The sequence below is a fragment of the Equus asinus genome, chromosome 12, assembly GCF_041296235.1.
Source record: "Equus asinus isolate D_3611 breed Donkey chromosome 12, EquAss-T2T_v2, whole genome shotgun sequence".
Taxonomy (NCBI): domain Eukaryota; kingdom Metazoa; phylum Chordata; class Mammalia; order Perissodactyla; family Equidae; genus Equus; species Equus asinus.
In genome coordinates this window covers 82,715,261-82,732,317 of record NC_091801.1, presented here as the reverse complement: position 1 = coordinate 82,732,317, position 17,057 = coordinate 82,715,261, and the positions used below count along the sequence as shown (strand labels likewise).

The following is a 17,057-nucleotide window of genomic DNA, read 5'->3' as shown; positions in this document are numbered from 1 at the left end:
GGCACTCAGCCTCTTCAGTGTTCTTTCCAGAACCCACAACCCCAGTCTCGTCAGGAGAGAGCATCAGGCAAACCCAGATTGGGGACATTCTACAGGGTACCTCAAGGACTGTGCAGATCATGAAACACCAAGTCTGAGACACTGTCCCAGACAAACAGACTACAGGGACATGACGACTAAATGTCACATGGACAGAGGAGGACGTCAGTAGAAAAACCGGTGGGATCCAAATAACGTGTGGAGCTTAGTTAAGAGCAATGCACCAGTGTCATCGTGACAGGCGTCACCAGGGTGACCGAAGATGCCAGCAATGGGGAGAAGTGGGGGCGGGGCCTACTGACTCCCTGTACCGTCTTTGCAACTTTTCTGTAAAGCCAAAACTATTCCAATATAAAACTTTATTTAATTAAAAAAAGTAATCAGTCCAAAAGCTCAAAGAATTAAGGTTTCTCAACCACAAGATGTTTATAATATGCAAATTTGATTTAAGTTATTCTTAATTTTCAGCCCCAAATACGTTAAAATAATTCCAAGTATCTGCTTTAGATTACTGGGAAAGTAGCGTGAGAATACGGCACTGCACTTTACATTATGGGGAAACTCACTTTTAGATTTCCGAGCGGGCTGTGGTTCCAGTCATTACCTGCTCATTTAAATCAGAGCATTTAAGGGGCCGGCCCCGTGGCCAAATGGTTAAGTTCTCGCGCTCCGCTTTGGCAGCCCAGGGTTTTACCGGTTCGGATCCTGGGCGCGGACATGGCACCGCTCATCAGGCCATGCTGAGGCTGCGTCCCACATGACACAACTAGAAGGACCACAGCTAAGATGTGCAACTACGTACTGAGGGGATTTGGGGAGAAAAAGCAGAAAAAAAAATATTAAAAAAAAAAAAAAAGAATTGAGTGATGCTGTGGAATAACGTGTGTCCTACTGCGGGGTCCTGGCTGACACATTCGTTTTTCAGAATCACAGTCACAGGCATCCGCATTTCCTGCTGCTTGCCTTACTCACCAGTTTAGAAGTGCCCACTTTAAAGCAGTGCTGGTAGATCGTCCAAGAGGAGGCATCGAATACGGTCACCTTGCCTTCGTTCAGAGCGCACCATAGTTTGGGGCGAGCATCTTCAACTTTTTCTGCTGGATCAAGATGCCCTAAAAAGGAAGCAACCCAAAAGCACTTAAAGGAAACCCCTTTGATGCATCAGCAGGTGATTCACGCCACTACTCAGGTACTGCTGGGCACCCGCCAAGCGCCTGGTGCCACGCTAGGTGCCCAGGATACAAAGGTGAGCACGACCGGAACCGCTGCTTAGAGTCTGTGAGCGAGCTGTCTCCGACAAGAGAGCCAGGCAGACAGAATCAGGAGGGCACACGGCTGGGGTGGCTTCCCTGAGCCAGGACCTGGAGGACGCGTGGGAATTCATCAGAGACAGAGTTTCAGGTGGAGGAAACAGAAGGAGCAGGGGCAGGTGGCAGCAGGACAGAAAGGGGAGGGGGGTCGCTGGAGAGCCTGGGCAGGACCCGCTGTGTCCTGACAAGGTCCCCTCCCGCCGGGAGCGTGGCGGGCTTCCTCCTGCTCCACATCCTCGTCAGCATGGATGCTGGCAGTCTTTTTCACTTTGGTCACTCAAATGGTATAAAGATTTTGGGTTTTGTGGTTTATTTGAGGTTCCCTAATTGCAAATGAGGCTGACGGCTTTAATCAGCCACGTGGACATGCTGTGTTGTGAAGCACTGATGTCCCGTCCATTTTTGAATTATCTTATTCTCCTTGATTTGTAGTCATTCTGTTTATATCCTTGACATGAGCCCCTGTGGGTTCTGTTGTGTCGCAAATATTCTGTCCTAGGCCGGGACTACCATTTTCACTCTCTCAAAAGTGTCTTTCTAAACTCCTTAATGTGGTCAAATTCATCAACCTTTTCCCCTATGCCTAGTATTTTTTGTATATAATTTCTTTCCTTACCCTAAGGTCATGAACATATTCTCCTATATTATCTTCTAGAAGTTTGTGGGCTTTCTTTATTTGTTTGCTTGTTGCCCTTCACATCTAGATTTCGGCCCCCTTGGAACTGACAGAGTGGTGATCTAAGGTGCAGTTGGTCGGGTTTCATCTTTTCCATACAGATGCACAATGTCCCAACACTGTTTACGTCCTTCCCCCACCCCCTGCTCTGTAACACCACCTTTGTCATAAATTGAGGAGGAGTAACTGTCAGTCTCTCTGGGGCGTCCGTTCCATTGGTCCACTGGCCCCCTGGGGGGGATCTCGCCCCTCTGAGACACACTCTCAGGCCTCGGGAGACTGAGCTGCTGGAAGCGGGGCTCCAGGGTCTGCGAGCTAGTTCCTTCACTCCCGGGTAAGCCCGGAGTCCCGGCCCAGAGCTAGTGGGAGGACCGTACTCCCCTCCTCGACGGGCCTGACTCCAGCTTTTGCCCCTCTGACCCCGCAGGACGAGCCAAAGCTCTGCTCAGCTCTCAGCTCCAGTCACTACTTCCAGAATCAGCAGCCACTCCACAGGAAAAGGGGCCCCACTGTTCTTCATGGTCGTTTCTTATAGTTTGCCTGGCCCTTCTAGATGTTCTCAGAGGGCTGGCTGGTCTGAATGACCTAGCCCAGCACGACGGGAAGCCCAGAGTTGAGCCAGTTTAGTTTTTTTTTTCCTTAAAGATTGGCATCTGAGCTAACATGTTGCCAATCTTCTTTTTTTTTTTTTTCTCCTTTCTTCTTCTCCTCTAAGCCCCCCAGTTCATAGTTGTATATTCTAGTTGTAGGTCCTTCTAGTTGTGGCATGTGAGACACCACCTCAGCGTGGCCTGACGAGCAGTGCTAAGTCCACGGCTAGGATCAGGACTGGTGAAACCCCGGGCCGCTGAAGCGGAGCGCGTGAACTTAACCACTCGGCCACGGGGCCAGCCCCTCGAGCCAGTTTTAATTTAAGGGACACTAACTTCGATCTAAAAATACTCATTTAGGGGATGGCCTGTTGGGGCAGTGGTTAGGTGCGCATGTTCCGCTTCAGCAGCCTGCGGTTGCTGGTTCAGATCCCGGGTACACACATGGTACCGCTTGGCACGCCATGCTGTGGTAGACGTCCCACGTGTAAAGTAGAGGAAGATGGGCACAGATGTTAGCTCAGGGCCTGTCTTCCTCAGCAAAAAGAGGAGGATTGACAGCAGATGTTAGCTCAGGGCTAATCTTCCTCAAAAAATAAAATAAAAAAACTTAAAAACTCCTTGATTCAGATGCCATGATGAACACTGTCTTATCTGTGGTGTCTGGCGAAGTCCACAGAGCCCTGAGTGGATCAGTCAGGTGGGCCTCCAGAGGACAAGGCCTGACTGCGCTCTATTCTCTCTCACATGCCATCTCTTGCTTTACTGGCTCTTCCGGACGCTCAGTGAAGAGAAAACTCTCCTCTCCTGCTGGGGAATTGCTTTGCCACAGGCCTCGACCTGCCCGTCTGAAACGTAAGCTCCACGGTTGCGAACCGTTAGCTCCATGAAGTCACTCACCACGAAGCGCAAAGGAGACACCAGGAGCCCAGCGGTGACGCTTACGGCTCATTATTCAGACATGGACGAGCTGAAAACAAAGCGACTGGGTTTCAAGGTGCTTTTCTGCCTAGAACTAAGTTCCTCCGTTTTCCAACACTACAAACCCTCGGAGAAACCCTCCCGCTGCAATCCTTCACCAGTGAGAATTCAACAGATGTGTTTTTGACGGTTTTAAACCTGTAACCCAACGGCCCTCTCCGCTTACACTTAGACCCGTGGCAGCACCAATTCCCCTCTCCTCTCACCATCCTACTGCAGCCTGTGGGGAACCAGGAAACCTCTGCACAGGGGGAAGACTGGACACCCGCCCCAACGAAAAAGGACCATCTGGTAAGACATGAGATCGGCCGAGGTCACACGTCCACGGCTGCTAAGACGAGAACCTGAGAGGCAGGCCCTTTATCCCAGTGACAACAGGGTCCGAGTAGATGACCACCAGGGAAAGAAGGCGAGCACACACGCTGTGCAGACCGTGAACTGCTGCACGAGGGGATGGGATGGCGGCTGCGGAGCGGGACTCACGTGAAGCGTCTCCCCCACCTCAACCTCTCGTGGGCTCCCCCGGCTCTGGCCTTCACAAGCTCACGCTTATGGAGCAGCCACAACACTTTGACTTCATCGCTCAGGGTTTTGCCTCCAAAAGTAGAAAAGCACCTGGTCCCCAGCCTCCCAGATCACGCCTCCGCCGCAGGGCTGCCCCTGAACACCGACGCACACCTACCAGACCGCTGCAAAGGCCGCAGCAACACGCAGGAGAGGCTTCCTCACCTGGAGTGTACAACAGGACGTCGACGGCCTGCGGGAAGATCTCTCCCGCCGAGGGGTTGATCTTGTGCTTGAGCGTTTCCGCGGTCGTCTTTGGAACCGCCATGGGCACTGAAAGGCAGACACCAGCATCAGTCTACCGGACTAGCTGGACCACGTTCCCAACAGCCTCACGCACTCTGCTTTCTTTAGAAGGGTAGTTTGGGGTAAAACTTCATAATTTGTGAAAATGAAGCTCTGTCTGAACCAGACAGTAAAGTGGAGCCACGCGTGTCCGGCGTCCTTGCTCTTGCTGGCATCGTGTAAATGGCTGGCGAGGGTGGCATTCATCCATGTCTCACACCGCCTTCTGTTCCAACACGGCTCTCTTCTCAGCTGGCAAGCGCTATCACCTGACCGCTCTCCACACCCCACCATTACGTATCACCTCGCAAAGAGGAGCCTTCAAACCTTCCCATGGGGAAAGCTTCCCACGAACAGCTTCTCAACCTTGGCGCCATGCACATCTTGGGCTGCAGTTGTGGCTGCCGTGGGGCCGGCCTGTGCACTGCAGGGTGTTTAGCAGCATCCCTGGGCTCGCCCCGCAGATGCGGAGCACCCCCCAGTGCACACACAACTACAAAATCTCCCCGCATTCCCAAATGCCCCCCCGTCCAGGAATGGAGCACAAAACTTTGGAAAGTTTAAGTTTTGACCTTCCGTCGTGAGTTGGCCATAAGCTGTTAACTCAAGCCCAGGATGATGTGCCTTTACTCCCTGAGTTTTACACACAGGAAAATGATTCTTGATATGGAGCAAGGGGTCAGGGACGCTGAGCTTAGACAAGTCCCCTTTGCCGTAGGGAACCAGGTGGACGACAGTTAAGTGAGCTGTCGTTTGTTGGGTGCTACCGCGGCGACCGTGTACGCTGTTTACAGAGGACTGAAGGCTTCGCTACAAACTCTTGACAAAGATTAGGCATGAGCTTGGAGTGATATAAACAGCTCAAGTGTAGTGTTTATTTGATTTCGTCCCTAAGCAAGGGAAGAAAACCAGCCATCAATGTCCGGTCCCAGGACTGTGGACAGGAACTCCTCCAAGGCACTCCGGCAGCTATTGTGGCAACTGGAGCATCCTGACTGCAGTGGGAGAGAGGGATTCTGGGCCATGGAGAGAGGGATTGTGGGACACAGGAAGGAGGGATTCTGGGGCACGAAGAGAAGGATCCTGGGGCACGGAGGGAGGGATTCTGGGGCACGGGAAGGAGGGATTCTGGGGCACGAAGAGAAGGATCCTGGGGCACGGAGGGAGGGATTCTGGGGCACAGAGGGAAGGATTCTGGGGCACAGAGAGAGGGATTTTGGAGCACAGAGGGATTGTGGGACACGGGAGGGAGGGATTCTGGGGCATGAAGAGAAGTGGGGCACGGAGAGAGGGATTCTGGGGCACGGAGGGAGGGATTCTGGGGCATGGAGAGAGGGATTCTGGGACACAGAGAGAATTCTGGGACACAGAGAGAATTCTGGGGCATGGAGAGAGGGATTCTGGGGCACGGGAAGGAGGGATTCTGGGGCACGAAGAGAAGGATCCTGGGGCATGGAGAGAGGGATTCTGGGGCACAGAGAGAGGGATTTTGGAGCACAGAGGGATTGTGGGACACGGGAGGGAGGGATTCTGGGGGATGGAGAGAAGGATTCTGGGGCACGGAGGGAGGGATTCTGGGGCATGGAGAGAGGGATTCTCGGGCACAGAGAGAATTCTTTCTGGGGCATGGAGAGAGGGATTCTGGGGCACGGAGAGAGGGATTCTGGGGCACGGAGAGAGGGATTCTGGGGCATGGAGAGAAGGATTCTGGGACACGGAGAGAAGGATTCTGGGGCACGGAGAGAAGGATTCTGGGGCACGGAGGGAGGGATTCTGGGACCAGGAAGCATCAGGGATCTCACAGTTAGTGACAGACATGGCAAAGAGTAAAATGCATGGAGGTGAATAAACGCGTAATTGAGGTTTGTTTTTCCTACTCCTGGGACAACATTTTACAAACCAGTCTCCGGGCTCTATACCCCATTGCGATGAAAACACATCCACACAAACACTTGTCCGTGGACGTCCACAGCGGCACTGTGCGTAACAGCCAGAAAGAGGGAACAGGCCGCGTTCACAGCAGGTGGGCGGACAAGCAAACTGCTCGTTCCTCACGCAGAACCGCACCCGTCCCTGAAGGGAGGAGGAACCGAAACCTGCCCCACGACAAACCTGAGCGTCACGCTACACGGAAGCCGGGCACAGAGGACACACGTGTGAGTCTATCCAGGAAACGCCCAGAGCAGGAAAATCCGTGAGAGACACAAGGCAGACCGGAGGGCGCCTGGGGGCTGGGGAGGCTGCTGAGCGGAGCCGGCTTCTTTTTGGGGTGATGAAAATTGTTCTAAAACCCACTGTGCTGACGGCGGCACGGCCCTGAATACGCTAAACCCACACCTTAACTGGTACGGCATGAGAGTTACATCTCAGCAAAGCTGTTAAAGACGGTGCGTGCACACAGAAGCAGATGGCATTTCACAACATCCCTACTGTGCTCCCCTGTGACCAGGAATTAACGATCACCCCATCGTGGTGGGAAGTGAGGTTAACACGGGTAAGGGGTCCTCCGTATTCTCCACTTCTTTATGTAAATCAAAAGGCAGGTGGCTTTAGGAGATTACTTAAAAGCTGAAACAAAATAGAAGTAGCTAAAATGAGGCATAAAGTTATTCTTACCCATTTGCTATTTCCTAGACTTGAAAAATCTTCCCCTCAAAAACTGAGCCTACCATCTACCTCTGTATGGCTTCCAGAATGTGAGAGCCGGATTTAAATATACAGACACGAGACCCTGTTGGGGAAACTGACCAAATCAAGGAAAATGAAAAAGATATGGACATCTGGGGGCCTCCACTCGCTCAGGCAGGGGTGAAACCCACCAGTCAACAAGGCCGACTGTGCACAGAGGTTCCTGCCACTCCCAGTGCGTGAGTGCCCGCCTGCTGGGGGTGCCAGGAGCCACTCAACAGCCTCCCACAAATTTCTATTCGGCTTCAAGCGGCCAGTGGAAATTCTGTTGTTGGCAACTAGGAATCATAACAAATACCGTCCAGTAAAAAGTACCCAGGTTAGGAGGTACCTCAATGTGACCTGATAAGCAGAGAGCTCCAAGGTATACTGTTCAGTAAGAAAAGGAAAGATGCAGAACAATGTATGATTTGCAAAAACAAATTTAAAAGTATAAAAAAAAAATTTGAGAAATGTGGGATGGGTTCTAACTCATAAAACAAATGTCAACCGGACGAAAATCACTCAAAACGAGTTCAAGACACCGAAGCTCTGTCAAACACGGGCTTGACTTACTTTCGTTCTTCATCTTATCAAAGTACGACAATTTGGAGGCAGCATAAATGGCGCCGGGCGACTGCAGCGTGCCCACGACGGCGTCCATCAGTAAGACGTGGGTCAGCGCCTGCTGGACGTACTGGGGGTCCTGCGGGAGAAACACATTCGTTTCAACAGTCACCGAAATCCTTCAGGCTAAGACTCTGTTACATTACATAAAACAATTCTTTTAAAGGTGCGTGTTTTTTCAAAGTAACAGGAAGAGTTTAAATTTGGATTTGATGTCATGTAATTATTTTTCTCTTAGTTAAGGCAAATATTGATTGTTTATACCAGGGTCGGTCAACATTTTCTATGAAGGGCCAGGCAGTGAATATACAATCTGTGTCCCGACTGCTCAGCTCTGCTGCGGCCGCTCGAAAGCAGCCAGACTACGCGAACGAATGGGCCCACGTAGATGTGTGTGTCAACACCTGCCTCGCGGACGGTCCCCAGGCCCACGGGCTTTAGTCTGACTGGGCTGGTTTGTGCTAAATAACCCAGTGGACATAAAACCAGAGGGCAGGCCCAAAAGGCATGGAATACTGGAACCTTAGAAGGGACCTACGCCCTCTTCCCACGCCAAACAGAAACACCCGCTCACGTCTGTGGCCTCGAGCTCCCCCAGTGACTGGGAACGCCCCGTCACGCACGGCAGCTCTCCCGCCACTGGACACAGTGTCCTTCCTGACAGGCGCCCCTGTGGCGGCTGCCGCCCTCCCGGTGCCTCTCGTGATCCGCGGCTGTGCACCGCTTTCTACCCTCTGAACTGGGCCCGTGTGAGAGCTCCCTGTTCACACCCTTTGCCCATCCTGTTATGTTTTCCTGTCTTGCCATTCAGACACAGAACTCTCTTCCCCCATAGGGCCTCTGTCTGCTGCCTCGCTCCACGGTGGGTGGGGAGGGGGGACGAGGGGAACACAGAGTGGCCGGCCCCGCGGTCTATCCACACCGCTCTGCCGGCCGCTGGGTTTGCTCACCACGGCGTCCCCAAACGCCACGAGGCCTCCTGCTGGGTCACACAAACCACAGCATCTTCAGCGCCTTCTGACAAGCCCCCGTGTAATTCACCTTATCCTGCCCATAGGACCAAGCCCGAGCCCCCGAGCTCTACAGGCCGAGCATCATCACAGAGACACGGGCAGGACGAGGCGAGCCTCAAATCAGGATAAAGGGACAGTGCTTTCCAGACCTTGTGGTCATCGGCCAGCTTCTTCCCAGCCCACATCTCCTTCACCATCAGGTGCCACAGGTCACACTCCGTCTTAAGATTAGCTTCAAAGACTTCTTTCTTAGACACCATTTTAATTTTTAATGTGGGTATTCTCAGCACCAGAAAAGCTACTGTGGTACTTCTGACTTCCTAAAGAGGCAGAAAAAGAGAAGGAAGGTAAGTAGAATGACATCGCGAGGGACACTGGGATTGATGAGAGAGGCGGCGATGGCAGGTCTGAAAGCGAGGGGCAGCGGGCTGTGACCACTGCTGTCCTCCTCTGCACACGTCCAGGGGACCTGCCGGGGAGCTTGGCTGACGTCCCGACGTGCAGGCAGTCCAGCAGGGCGAGGGGCGCCCTGGAGAGCCCGGACAGAGCCCTGGGGCTGGGCCCAGAGCTGGGGTTGGGGGAGTCCCCAGCTGGAGTGGAGGGTCACGAGCTGGGGTCTGAGAGCTCAGCATGGCTCCTGGTGGACGGTGGGTCTGCGCCGTGAGCAGCACAGCCACTCTCCCACCCAAATGGATGCGGTCGCCACGTTTCAAGGCAGCTCATCTTTCACCTCCTTAACTATTTCCCTCTCTTCGGAGTCCTAGGAGGACGTCTGTCAAAGCAGGTGTGGGGGAAACTGAGGGAAAGCAGCGCCAGGTGGGGTCCTCTGGTCCCGCGTTCACCACGGGTTTACCGCCTTTCCCATCTCTGAACAGTCAGTGGCCGAGTGAACGCCCCTCCCATGCCTCGTACAAATTTGGGAAAATAGATGTAAGGCCTCAGATGAGCCACGATCTCCCTTCAGATTTCCTCCGTGGGGAGAAGGACTCCCTTGAAGACAGAACAGGCATCTTGAGTTGCCATAGGATAAACCAGCAGGCTGCTGGGAACCTGCTCGGGAGATGTGGGGGACACCAGCGCCCAGCGGCTGCCACGCGGCAGTTTCTTCACAAACGCCTTGCGGATGAATTCATTCCTGTGCTTCTCACATTTTTCTCTAATTAGAAGGTCAGCCAAGGCGCGTGCCCGCCTCGCTTCCGCTTCCTCTCCCAGACACACGTCAGTCGGGTCAGGACATCAGCTACAGACAAGCGCTTCCTGCTCTGGGCACGTTGCGCACTGAGTCTGTCTATTCAACCCTCCCAGCAAGCCCATTGGGAAGGCGCCCTGATTATTCCCGCTCTGCAGATGAGCAAACTGAGGCAGGCCGGGTCTCCGGCAGGTCCACGGCACAGCGGGAGGGGTCCGGAGCAGGGCGCGCCCCAGCGCGTCTTACCTCTATGTTTCGGAAGGTGGAAATCTCCACGTAGCCCGGCCTGCCTTCGGTCAGGAGGAACAGGCGCTTCTGCGTCATGGCGATCTTGCCCACGCCGCGGTTGGTCTTGACGGAGCTCGACAGCTTATAGACACACTCGTTTTTATCCAGGTGTTCCATCACGGACGGCGGCAGAACGACCTCCTGGGCCTCCGCTTCCGTCTCCTTCCAGCAGGTGTAGAAATCCCTGAACGTTTCTGGGTCGATCTGTTTCTGGTGCCCTTGGTTTTATAAAGAAAAGAGAGATTTCTTACAGCCTCACACAGCACGCGTAAAGAGCGCATTACCCGAGCGAGGCGGCAGGTGGCGCCAGTGCTTAAGTCTGCCTGGACCAAACCACCCCTCCCTCCCCAGGCAGCGCAGGTGCCCACAGAGGGCACTGCATCCAGGCCCAGCCCGTCCGCCCTCTCTAGCCCCTGACCCCGGGATGGGGATCACCGTGTGACTTGAGCCAGGCAGTCACAGCAACTCTAAGGACACCAGCTGGGGACACTGGGACAAGGACACTCTTCATATGGTGGCAAAGACCTGTGCCACCACTACAACTGCTGGCAGCCATCCTGGGGCCACGAGGGGAGCTAGTCCTTGGGTGAAGCTGAAGAGACCAGATCCCTGGTGACACACCTAGGCCACTGGATCAAGCCTTGCCTGACGCTGGCAAGATCTATCTCTATATTGTTTGGTTCTGTGAGCAAATAAATTACTTTTATTATGTGTAACCAAGATGATCTTAACTGATGCGGTAACCTTTCCAAACATCCAATATTCGTGGGCCCTGAAGTCAGAGAGACCCAAGTCGGAAGCCCAGGTTCGCTACCATGCAGCAGCACGACTGCAGGCAAGCTGTGGACGCCCCTGCCTCCTCACCCGCAGGTGGAGATGGGCCCACCCCAGCCTGCTGCTAAGAAGCCCCGCCCAGAGTAACTCCCAACGTGTCCCTGTATCTGTGCTCGCCTCCACTCCCTTCTCCCTCCCATCCGTGCCCAGATCCGGCTACTCCTCTCCTACCCTCTGTCACACAGCGGCCCCGTCGCGTCCCAATGGCCCTGCCTGCAGAGCTGCCCCCACTCCCAGCCTGCATCTCTCGGCGCCCAGAATGACTTTTCTAAGATGCAAGCAGGAGCTCCTGCTCTCTCGTTCAAACACTCCAGGGCTCCTCATCCACACCAGGCCCCAAATTCCTCCAGGATCAGGCCCCCCGCCCCTCACGCCCCGACGTTCCAATCATACCAAGGAGGTTCTGAAACAGGCCGTGCTGTTGCATGCCTCTGCACACGCTGGTCCAGAGTATTTGGGCCAGAAAACTCCTACCCATTCTGCAAGACCCAGAGAAAACACCTCACGTGCCCCGTTCTCTAACAAGGCAGTCTTCCCGGCCACACGGCCACCGAGCTGCACATGCACTTCCCTTATCACGTTGAATGACACCTCCTATACACCGCTCTACACAGCGTCCCACTTAATGCTCCCAACCACCTCACAAGGCAGGCACCATTATCAGGGAAACTGAGGCACGGGGAGGCAAGCCCTAGCTGGCAGGTGGGTAAGTGCGCAGCTGGGCCCTGAGGTCAGGCAGACGGCCTCACCCCAATGCCATCCTACTCTGCGAGTTCGCGTCTGCCTGCCCTGCTGGCGCCCTGCTTGGGACGGCAGGAACCGTGTCCTCCCCATCCCCAGCCCGGCTGGAGGCCGGATGTGGAATGACCAAAGGATGTCCTGAAAGCCCCGGTGTGGCCACGTCCCTGCCCTGGTTCCATAACACTGTGTCGAGGGTGACAGTTCCCCGGGGAATTTGCAATCGCGGCCACAACTGAGCCTGGCTCAGCTGAGCAGTCAGGGCCGCCATCCGCGGGCGGCCAGCGAGCGGGAGGGCGCTGCGACGGGGCAGGACAGGAGGCGGTCCTGGCCAAGGCCAAGGCTGGGACATTCGCTTCTCCGTGGGAAGAACGGCTGAGCGTGTCGGAATTAAGACTTGAACCAGAAAGGCAGGGGCTTCGTCGCCACTACAACGTGCAGGCGCCAGCCAGGGTTTGAGTCAGTGTTGTCGCTGTCGCTCTCTTTATTTCTGACAGCTGACCGTGGTTGTGTACTACTTACATATCTGTTCCACGTTTTAAAGTCACTGGGTCCAAACAGAGAAGAAACACACAGCGGTGGGTGTCTATGCGTCCCTGTCTACATTTTTAAAAATAAGTCACTGAAGAAGACGAAGCATGAGTATGCTGGCATGTGCCCCAGTGGACGGGACCCCACGTCCCCTGCGCTGGGCAGCGGGCCACCAGAGTGCATGCAGGTCATGCCCCTGACCCCACAACATGGTTCACGGAGCCCTGTTGTGTTCTAGAAACGCTGCTCAGTGCAGCTGCCTCCAACCGGGCTCCTGGGTCCACACGTGCCGGCGGTCCTGAGCGGCTGTGCTTTACTCCGGAGCCTTTGCTATTTCCGCTGGACCTCACGTAAGAAGACGTTTAGTCTAAATATGCGAGCAAGGAAAAGCCCAAGAAATGGGAAGCAAGAGGCGAAACGAGAAAGAGAGAGAAGCAAAGTCATTAATTAATGAAAGCTGGAGTGGGAGGACTCCTGGGGCGGAGCCTGGGCCAAGTGGCCTGTCCCCCCGTCACTCAGGACAAAGCCGCCTGCTGTCCGGGCCCCTGCAGAGTTATAGGGTTACGCAGAGCAGAGCACGTGTCACCAGAACCCGAGACAGCTTCCTCTCAGACAGACGTGGCTGCGGCCTCAGATGTGAGGCGGGCTCGTGGGCTCCAGAAGGCCCCGACAAGGGCCGGGCAGAGAGACCAGGGTGGCCTGCGGCAGGAGCAGCCCTCATGGCTCCGGTGGGCCTGTGGACACCACACCCACCAGGGCTGCAACAGGACCAGGCGGCGCACACCCAAGGCTGCCGTGCACACCTGCAGCCACTGTGCACATCTGTGAACTCCACGCACACAGCTGCCACGCACAGCAACTGCCACTGTGCACACCTGTAGCCATTGTGCACATGTGCACATCCACAGCCATTGCACACTTCCCAGTGGACGGAACACCCACTCTTCATGTGTCTCCAATTCTGCACAAAAACGCCAACTGTTCCCACCTGTACCCTGTCACCACGCCTCCAACACAATCCCCCAGCTCATGTGCGGGAGGAGGCAGCGTCACGGGGGCCCGCCTCCCGCACGGCCGTGCTCACGGCAGCCTCCCTCCCTGGAGCCAGCTTGGCAGCAGCTGCCCTGCAGACACACAGGCCTGCACCATGAATACTGGACTTTGAAATGTGTGACTGTTAAACTGTGTAGTGATGAAACTGTACGGTAACTCATTGAGTAAACTCAGTGAATCCTTGCACTACGTCCTTCCAAGAGGGCGACATTCAGCTGTGGCTTCATGCTGCTCTTTAACACACAGCCGTGAGGCCAAAACCTGCGCCTGCCGCTGCGTCACGCTGGCTCACACGCCCATTAGCTGACCCGTTTGCAATTACAGAGCCAAAGTGACCCAGGGCCGTCGATGGCACTATCATCGTGGTCAAGTCTGCTGATGCCCTCCCAGGATGTCCTCTCCATGACTCTTCTAGCGTAAGTCTGGGACTGCTGGACGGGGCCCATATGTCCCGCCATAAAACCACGCATCCCAGGCTCCCCGCAGCCGGCGCCGTGGGACACGTTCCTGGCCAAGGAGAGGTGAGAGCCGGGGGAACAGAGCCTCTTCTTTCTGCCAGGAAAACAGACGCCCAGGGCCACCAGCCATCTGTGACTGGGAAACAACAGGCCATGGAAGGGAGCAAAGGTGACTGTGGGGCCTGGTCACCGTGACGTCGAGGAGCCCAGCGTGCTCTGGACGTCCTGTTACATGACAACAACAAGCCCGCTCCCACTTCCCGGCAGCCCCCAGCACTGTTACTCAGATGTCTCGTGAGGACCTCAGACTCCCTGGGACACGGCCCATCCTCCCACGCTGTCCCGCCCCAAGGGTGTCTCCTGCGTGGCGCTGATGGCCCCACAGATGCCCAGTGAGACGAGCTCCACCATGTCCTGCTTGGCCAAGGCGGTGTGGTTCCTTTCCAGCCTTTCCAAAGCACGGCAGGTGGAGGTGACCAGTGAGTGCCAGACCGGCTGGCACCTTGGTCATGCCGACTAACTGGGACCCGTGAACAAATGATCCACCACCTCTGCCTGGAGGAAGACGGACAGCACGTGCACGTGGAGACGCTGCCACACGCTGCCGAGTCTGCCCGAAGAGGCCACGGACGAGAAACCAAAGGGAAGCCACGTTCTGTGGTCTCCGTGCAGTAACCAGGGAGAGATGCCGCCGTGTGTCATCAGCAAGGGACGACCCTTCCAGGGGACGTGACAGCTCCTGCACGTCAGATGGGAAAGGAAATACCCCAACACAAACATGGCAAAGCCTGAAAAGGCAGCTCAGAGGGAGAAGCCAGAATGGCCCACGAGCATAAGCACTGACGTCCTGTGAACAACGGGGCAGCGTCATGTCACACTCATCACCCCAAGCACCCTCAGGCTGCTGGCGGGGGTGTACCCGGGGCCGCGGGCAGCCAGCAGCGAGGACAACGGCACTTGCACCCAAAAATAAGCTTCTCGGCGCAAATCCTCAAGAACCCTATGCACGGGCACCCACAGAAACAGGCAGCGCAACGCCGTGTCACATTCAAAAAGGCAGATGCACGGGCCCCCCGCCTGTGGTGCACAGAGATGCTCACGGCCCAGCGCTGTGGGCAGCAAAGTGAGTAAAGAAGGAGAGCTGCGTGCCAACACAGGTCCATCCTGACAACAAAGCGTGAGCAAAATAGTGCAGACCAACACCCACAACAGGACACAGTTCACGCGCAGTTTAAAAACAGACAACCCCCAGGCCCCGCTTTTGGACACATCCATTGGCAGTAAATGCATATAAACGTGGCCAGAAGGGAAGGCTCGAGTTGGGGGGAGCGGTCCCTTTGAGGAAGGAGGGGCGGGAATGAGTCTAAACCGACAAGACAGAATGTGAGGGAACGCAGCATTCCCGAAATGTGGGCCTGGCGTCTGTCTGTGCCACTAGGTGTGGCCAGAGTACTCTGCGGACGCATGGTCCTGCATTTGAGAAGGGATCGTCACACGACGAGCAGATCCCGAGGGACAGGAGAGAGCTGCAGCGGCTTCCCGGTCTCCCATCCAGCTTCCCTGGAGCCTTCTGGGGTCAGGAGAGCGGCCTGGGCAGCGGCTGCACTTTCGGACATCGCAGGGGGAGGACAGCTGTCCTGAGCCTCGGCCGGGCCTCCCATGCCTGAAGTGCCCAGAGTGGTGGCAAAGCCCTCGCGCCACAGGGCTCGTACCGAGCCGCCGCTGACTCCTCAAGAACTTAAACCGTACGATCTGGGCATCCGTGTTCTTACCTATGGTCAATGCCTCAAAGAGCCGGTGGATGGTGCCAATGTCCTTCACGATGCCCGATTCCTGAACCCGCTTCACGAAATCGTCCAGCTGCATGTGCTTCTTGGGCAGCTCGAAGTTCTTGACGCGGTCGTCCGCCTTGGGGGCCTCCCCGGCCTTGTCCATGACCTCGCTGATGAGCCTCCTCAGCTCAGGGGTCTGCTCGGCCTGGGCGCGCTCGGGGGCCGACATGGAGTCCACTGTCCTCTTAACAAGGTCGGCAGGAAAGATCCGCACGTCGGTTTTGTACAGACTCTGGAAGTCCAGGAGGGCGCCCAGCAGCTGTCCTTGCATCAGGTGAACCAGCCCGCGGAGGTAGAAGTAGCGGGCCAGGAGCACGGAGCTCTCGGGAGCCAGGAAGCTCATGGCTTTACTCAGCAGGCTGACGCAGTCGCAGTAATAGGCCTGGACGCACTGGCCCACCAGGGGGAAGTGGATTTCCGGCAGCTTGAACGTGTATGTCGTCATAGGGCTCACATTCAGAACTGAAGAGTGAAAGGAAAATAAGCAGATAATTAGCGCAGACCTTAAAAATGCACACGTGTTCCCATCCCATTTCGTCCAGGCCCACATTTCCGGGCCTTCCGTGCAACTCAAAGCAAGACCCTGCATGCCTCTTCCAGAAAGTTCCAGGAGCCCCCATGCTGAACAAGGGGCCCTCGCTGTGCCTCCACGGCACCAGGGGAATACTGAGTTATTTTATTTGCTATAACTACTAATGTTAGACTGGATCCCCTGGTGGGGAGTCTGCTGGAGGATTACACTAACCACCGAAGCAAGATGTACCCGCCGGGCAGGGCTGAGCCCTGGAAAGAACTGTTCCATTCACCTCACCAGCCAAGCTGTGAAATGGGCACCATCTCGCCTCCCATCTTACAGATGGGGAGACTGAGGCTCCCACTAGCCCCAGGGACAGACACTGAGTGCCAAACCCGAACCAGGAGGGCCTCACACCAGCTCCTCCAACAAACAGCACCAAAGGGCCTCCCGGGTCGGCCAGGGCTCCTCCTCTCCCGGGAGCTCCAGGGAGCACGGCAGGCCAGCCCAGCAGGGAGGCAGCTTGCCCAGGGAGGGGGGGTCTCAGCCATGAGCCTGGAGGAGGGAGCAGCCTGGGCACACAGCGGGCTGGCAGGCGAAGGCTCAGAGGGCAGAGAGCAGAACACGTTCCCATGGCGAGGAGTGAAAGGTGGCACTGGGTTTACAGAAGAGGAAGGGCAGGCCCAGAGAGGTAAAGTGGCCTGCCCAGGGTCACACAGCCAGGCAGCAGCTGTGCAGGGACTCAGACCCGGCCGGCCATTGCCTCCAGATGTTTGCTCTGTCGTTATGCTCTTTTCATGTAAACTCAGGGCCCCTCCTGGTGTCAGCAGTGTGCTCCTCACTGAGCCTCCAGCTCTCCTGCGTTCAT

At 55.7% G+C, this 17,057-nt stretch overlaps 1 protein-coding gene across 4 annotated transcripts in view; it reads right to left on the bottom strand.

Moving 5' to 3' along the window:
- Nucleotides 1-17,057, bottom strand: part of DENND3 (DENN domain containing 3) — a 63,436-nt gene that overhangs the window by 12,724 nt on the left and 33,655 nt on the right. For all 4 annotated transcript variants that reach the window (XM_044781109.2, XM_070481690.1, XM_070481691.1 and 1 more), the window contains 6 exons: nt 15,616-16,137; nt 10,188-10,447; nt 8,902-9,072; nt 7,689-7,818; nt 4,326-4,433; nt 1,012-1,151 (listed from right to left, as the gene is read on the bottom strand). In XM_044781109.2, coding sequence (XP_044637044.2) covers nt 1,012-1,151; nt 4,326-4,433; nt 7,689-7,818; nt 8,902-9,072; nt 10,188-10,447; nt 15,616-16,137 — 1,331 coding nt within the window. The remainder of the gene's footprint in view (nt 1-1,011; nt 1,152-4,325; nt 4,434-7,688; nt 7,819-8,901; nt 9,073-10,187; nt 10,448-15,615; nt 16,138-17,057) is intronic.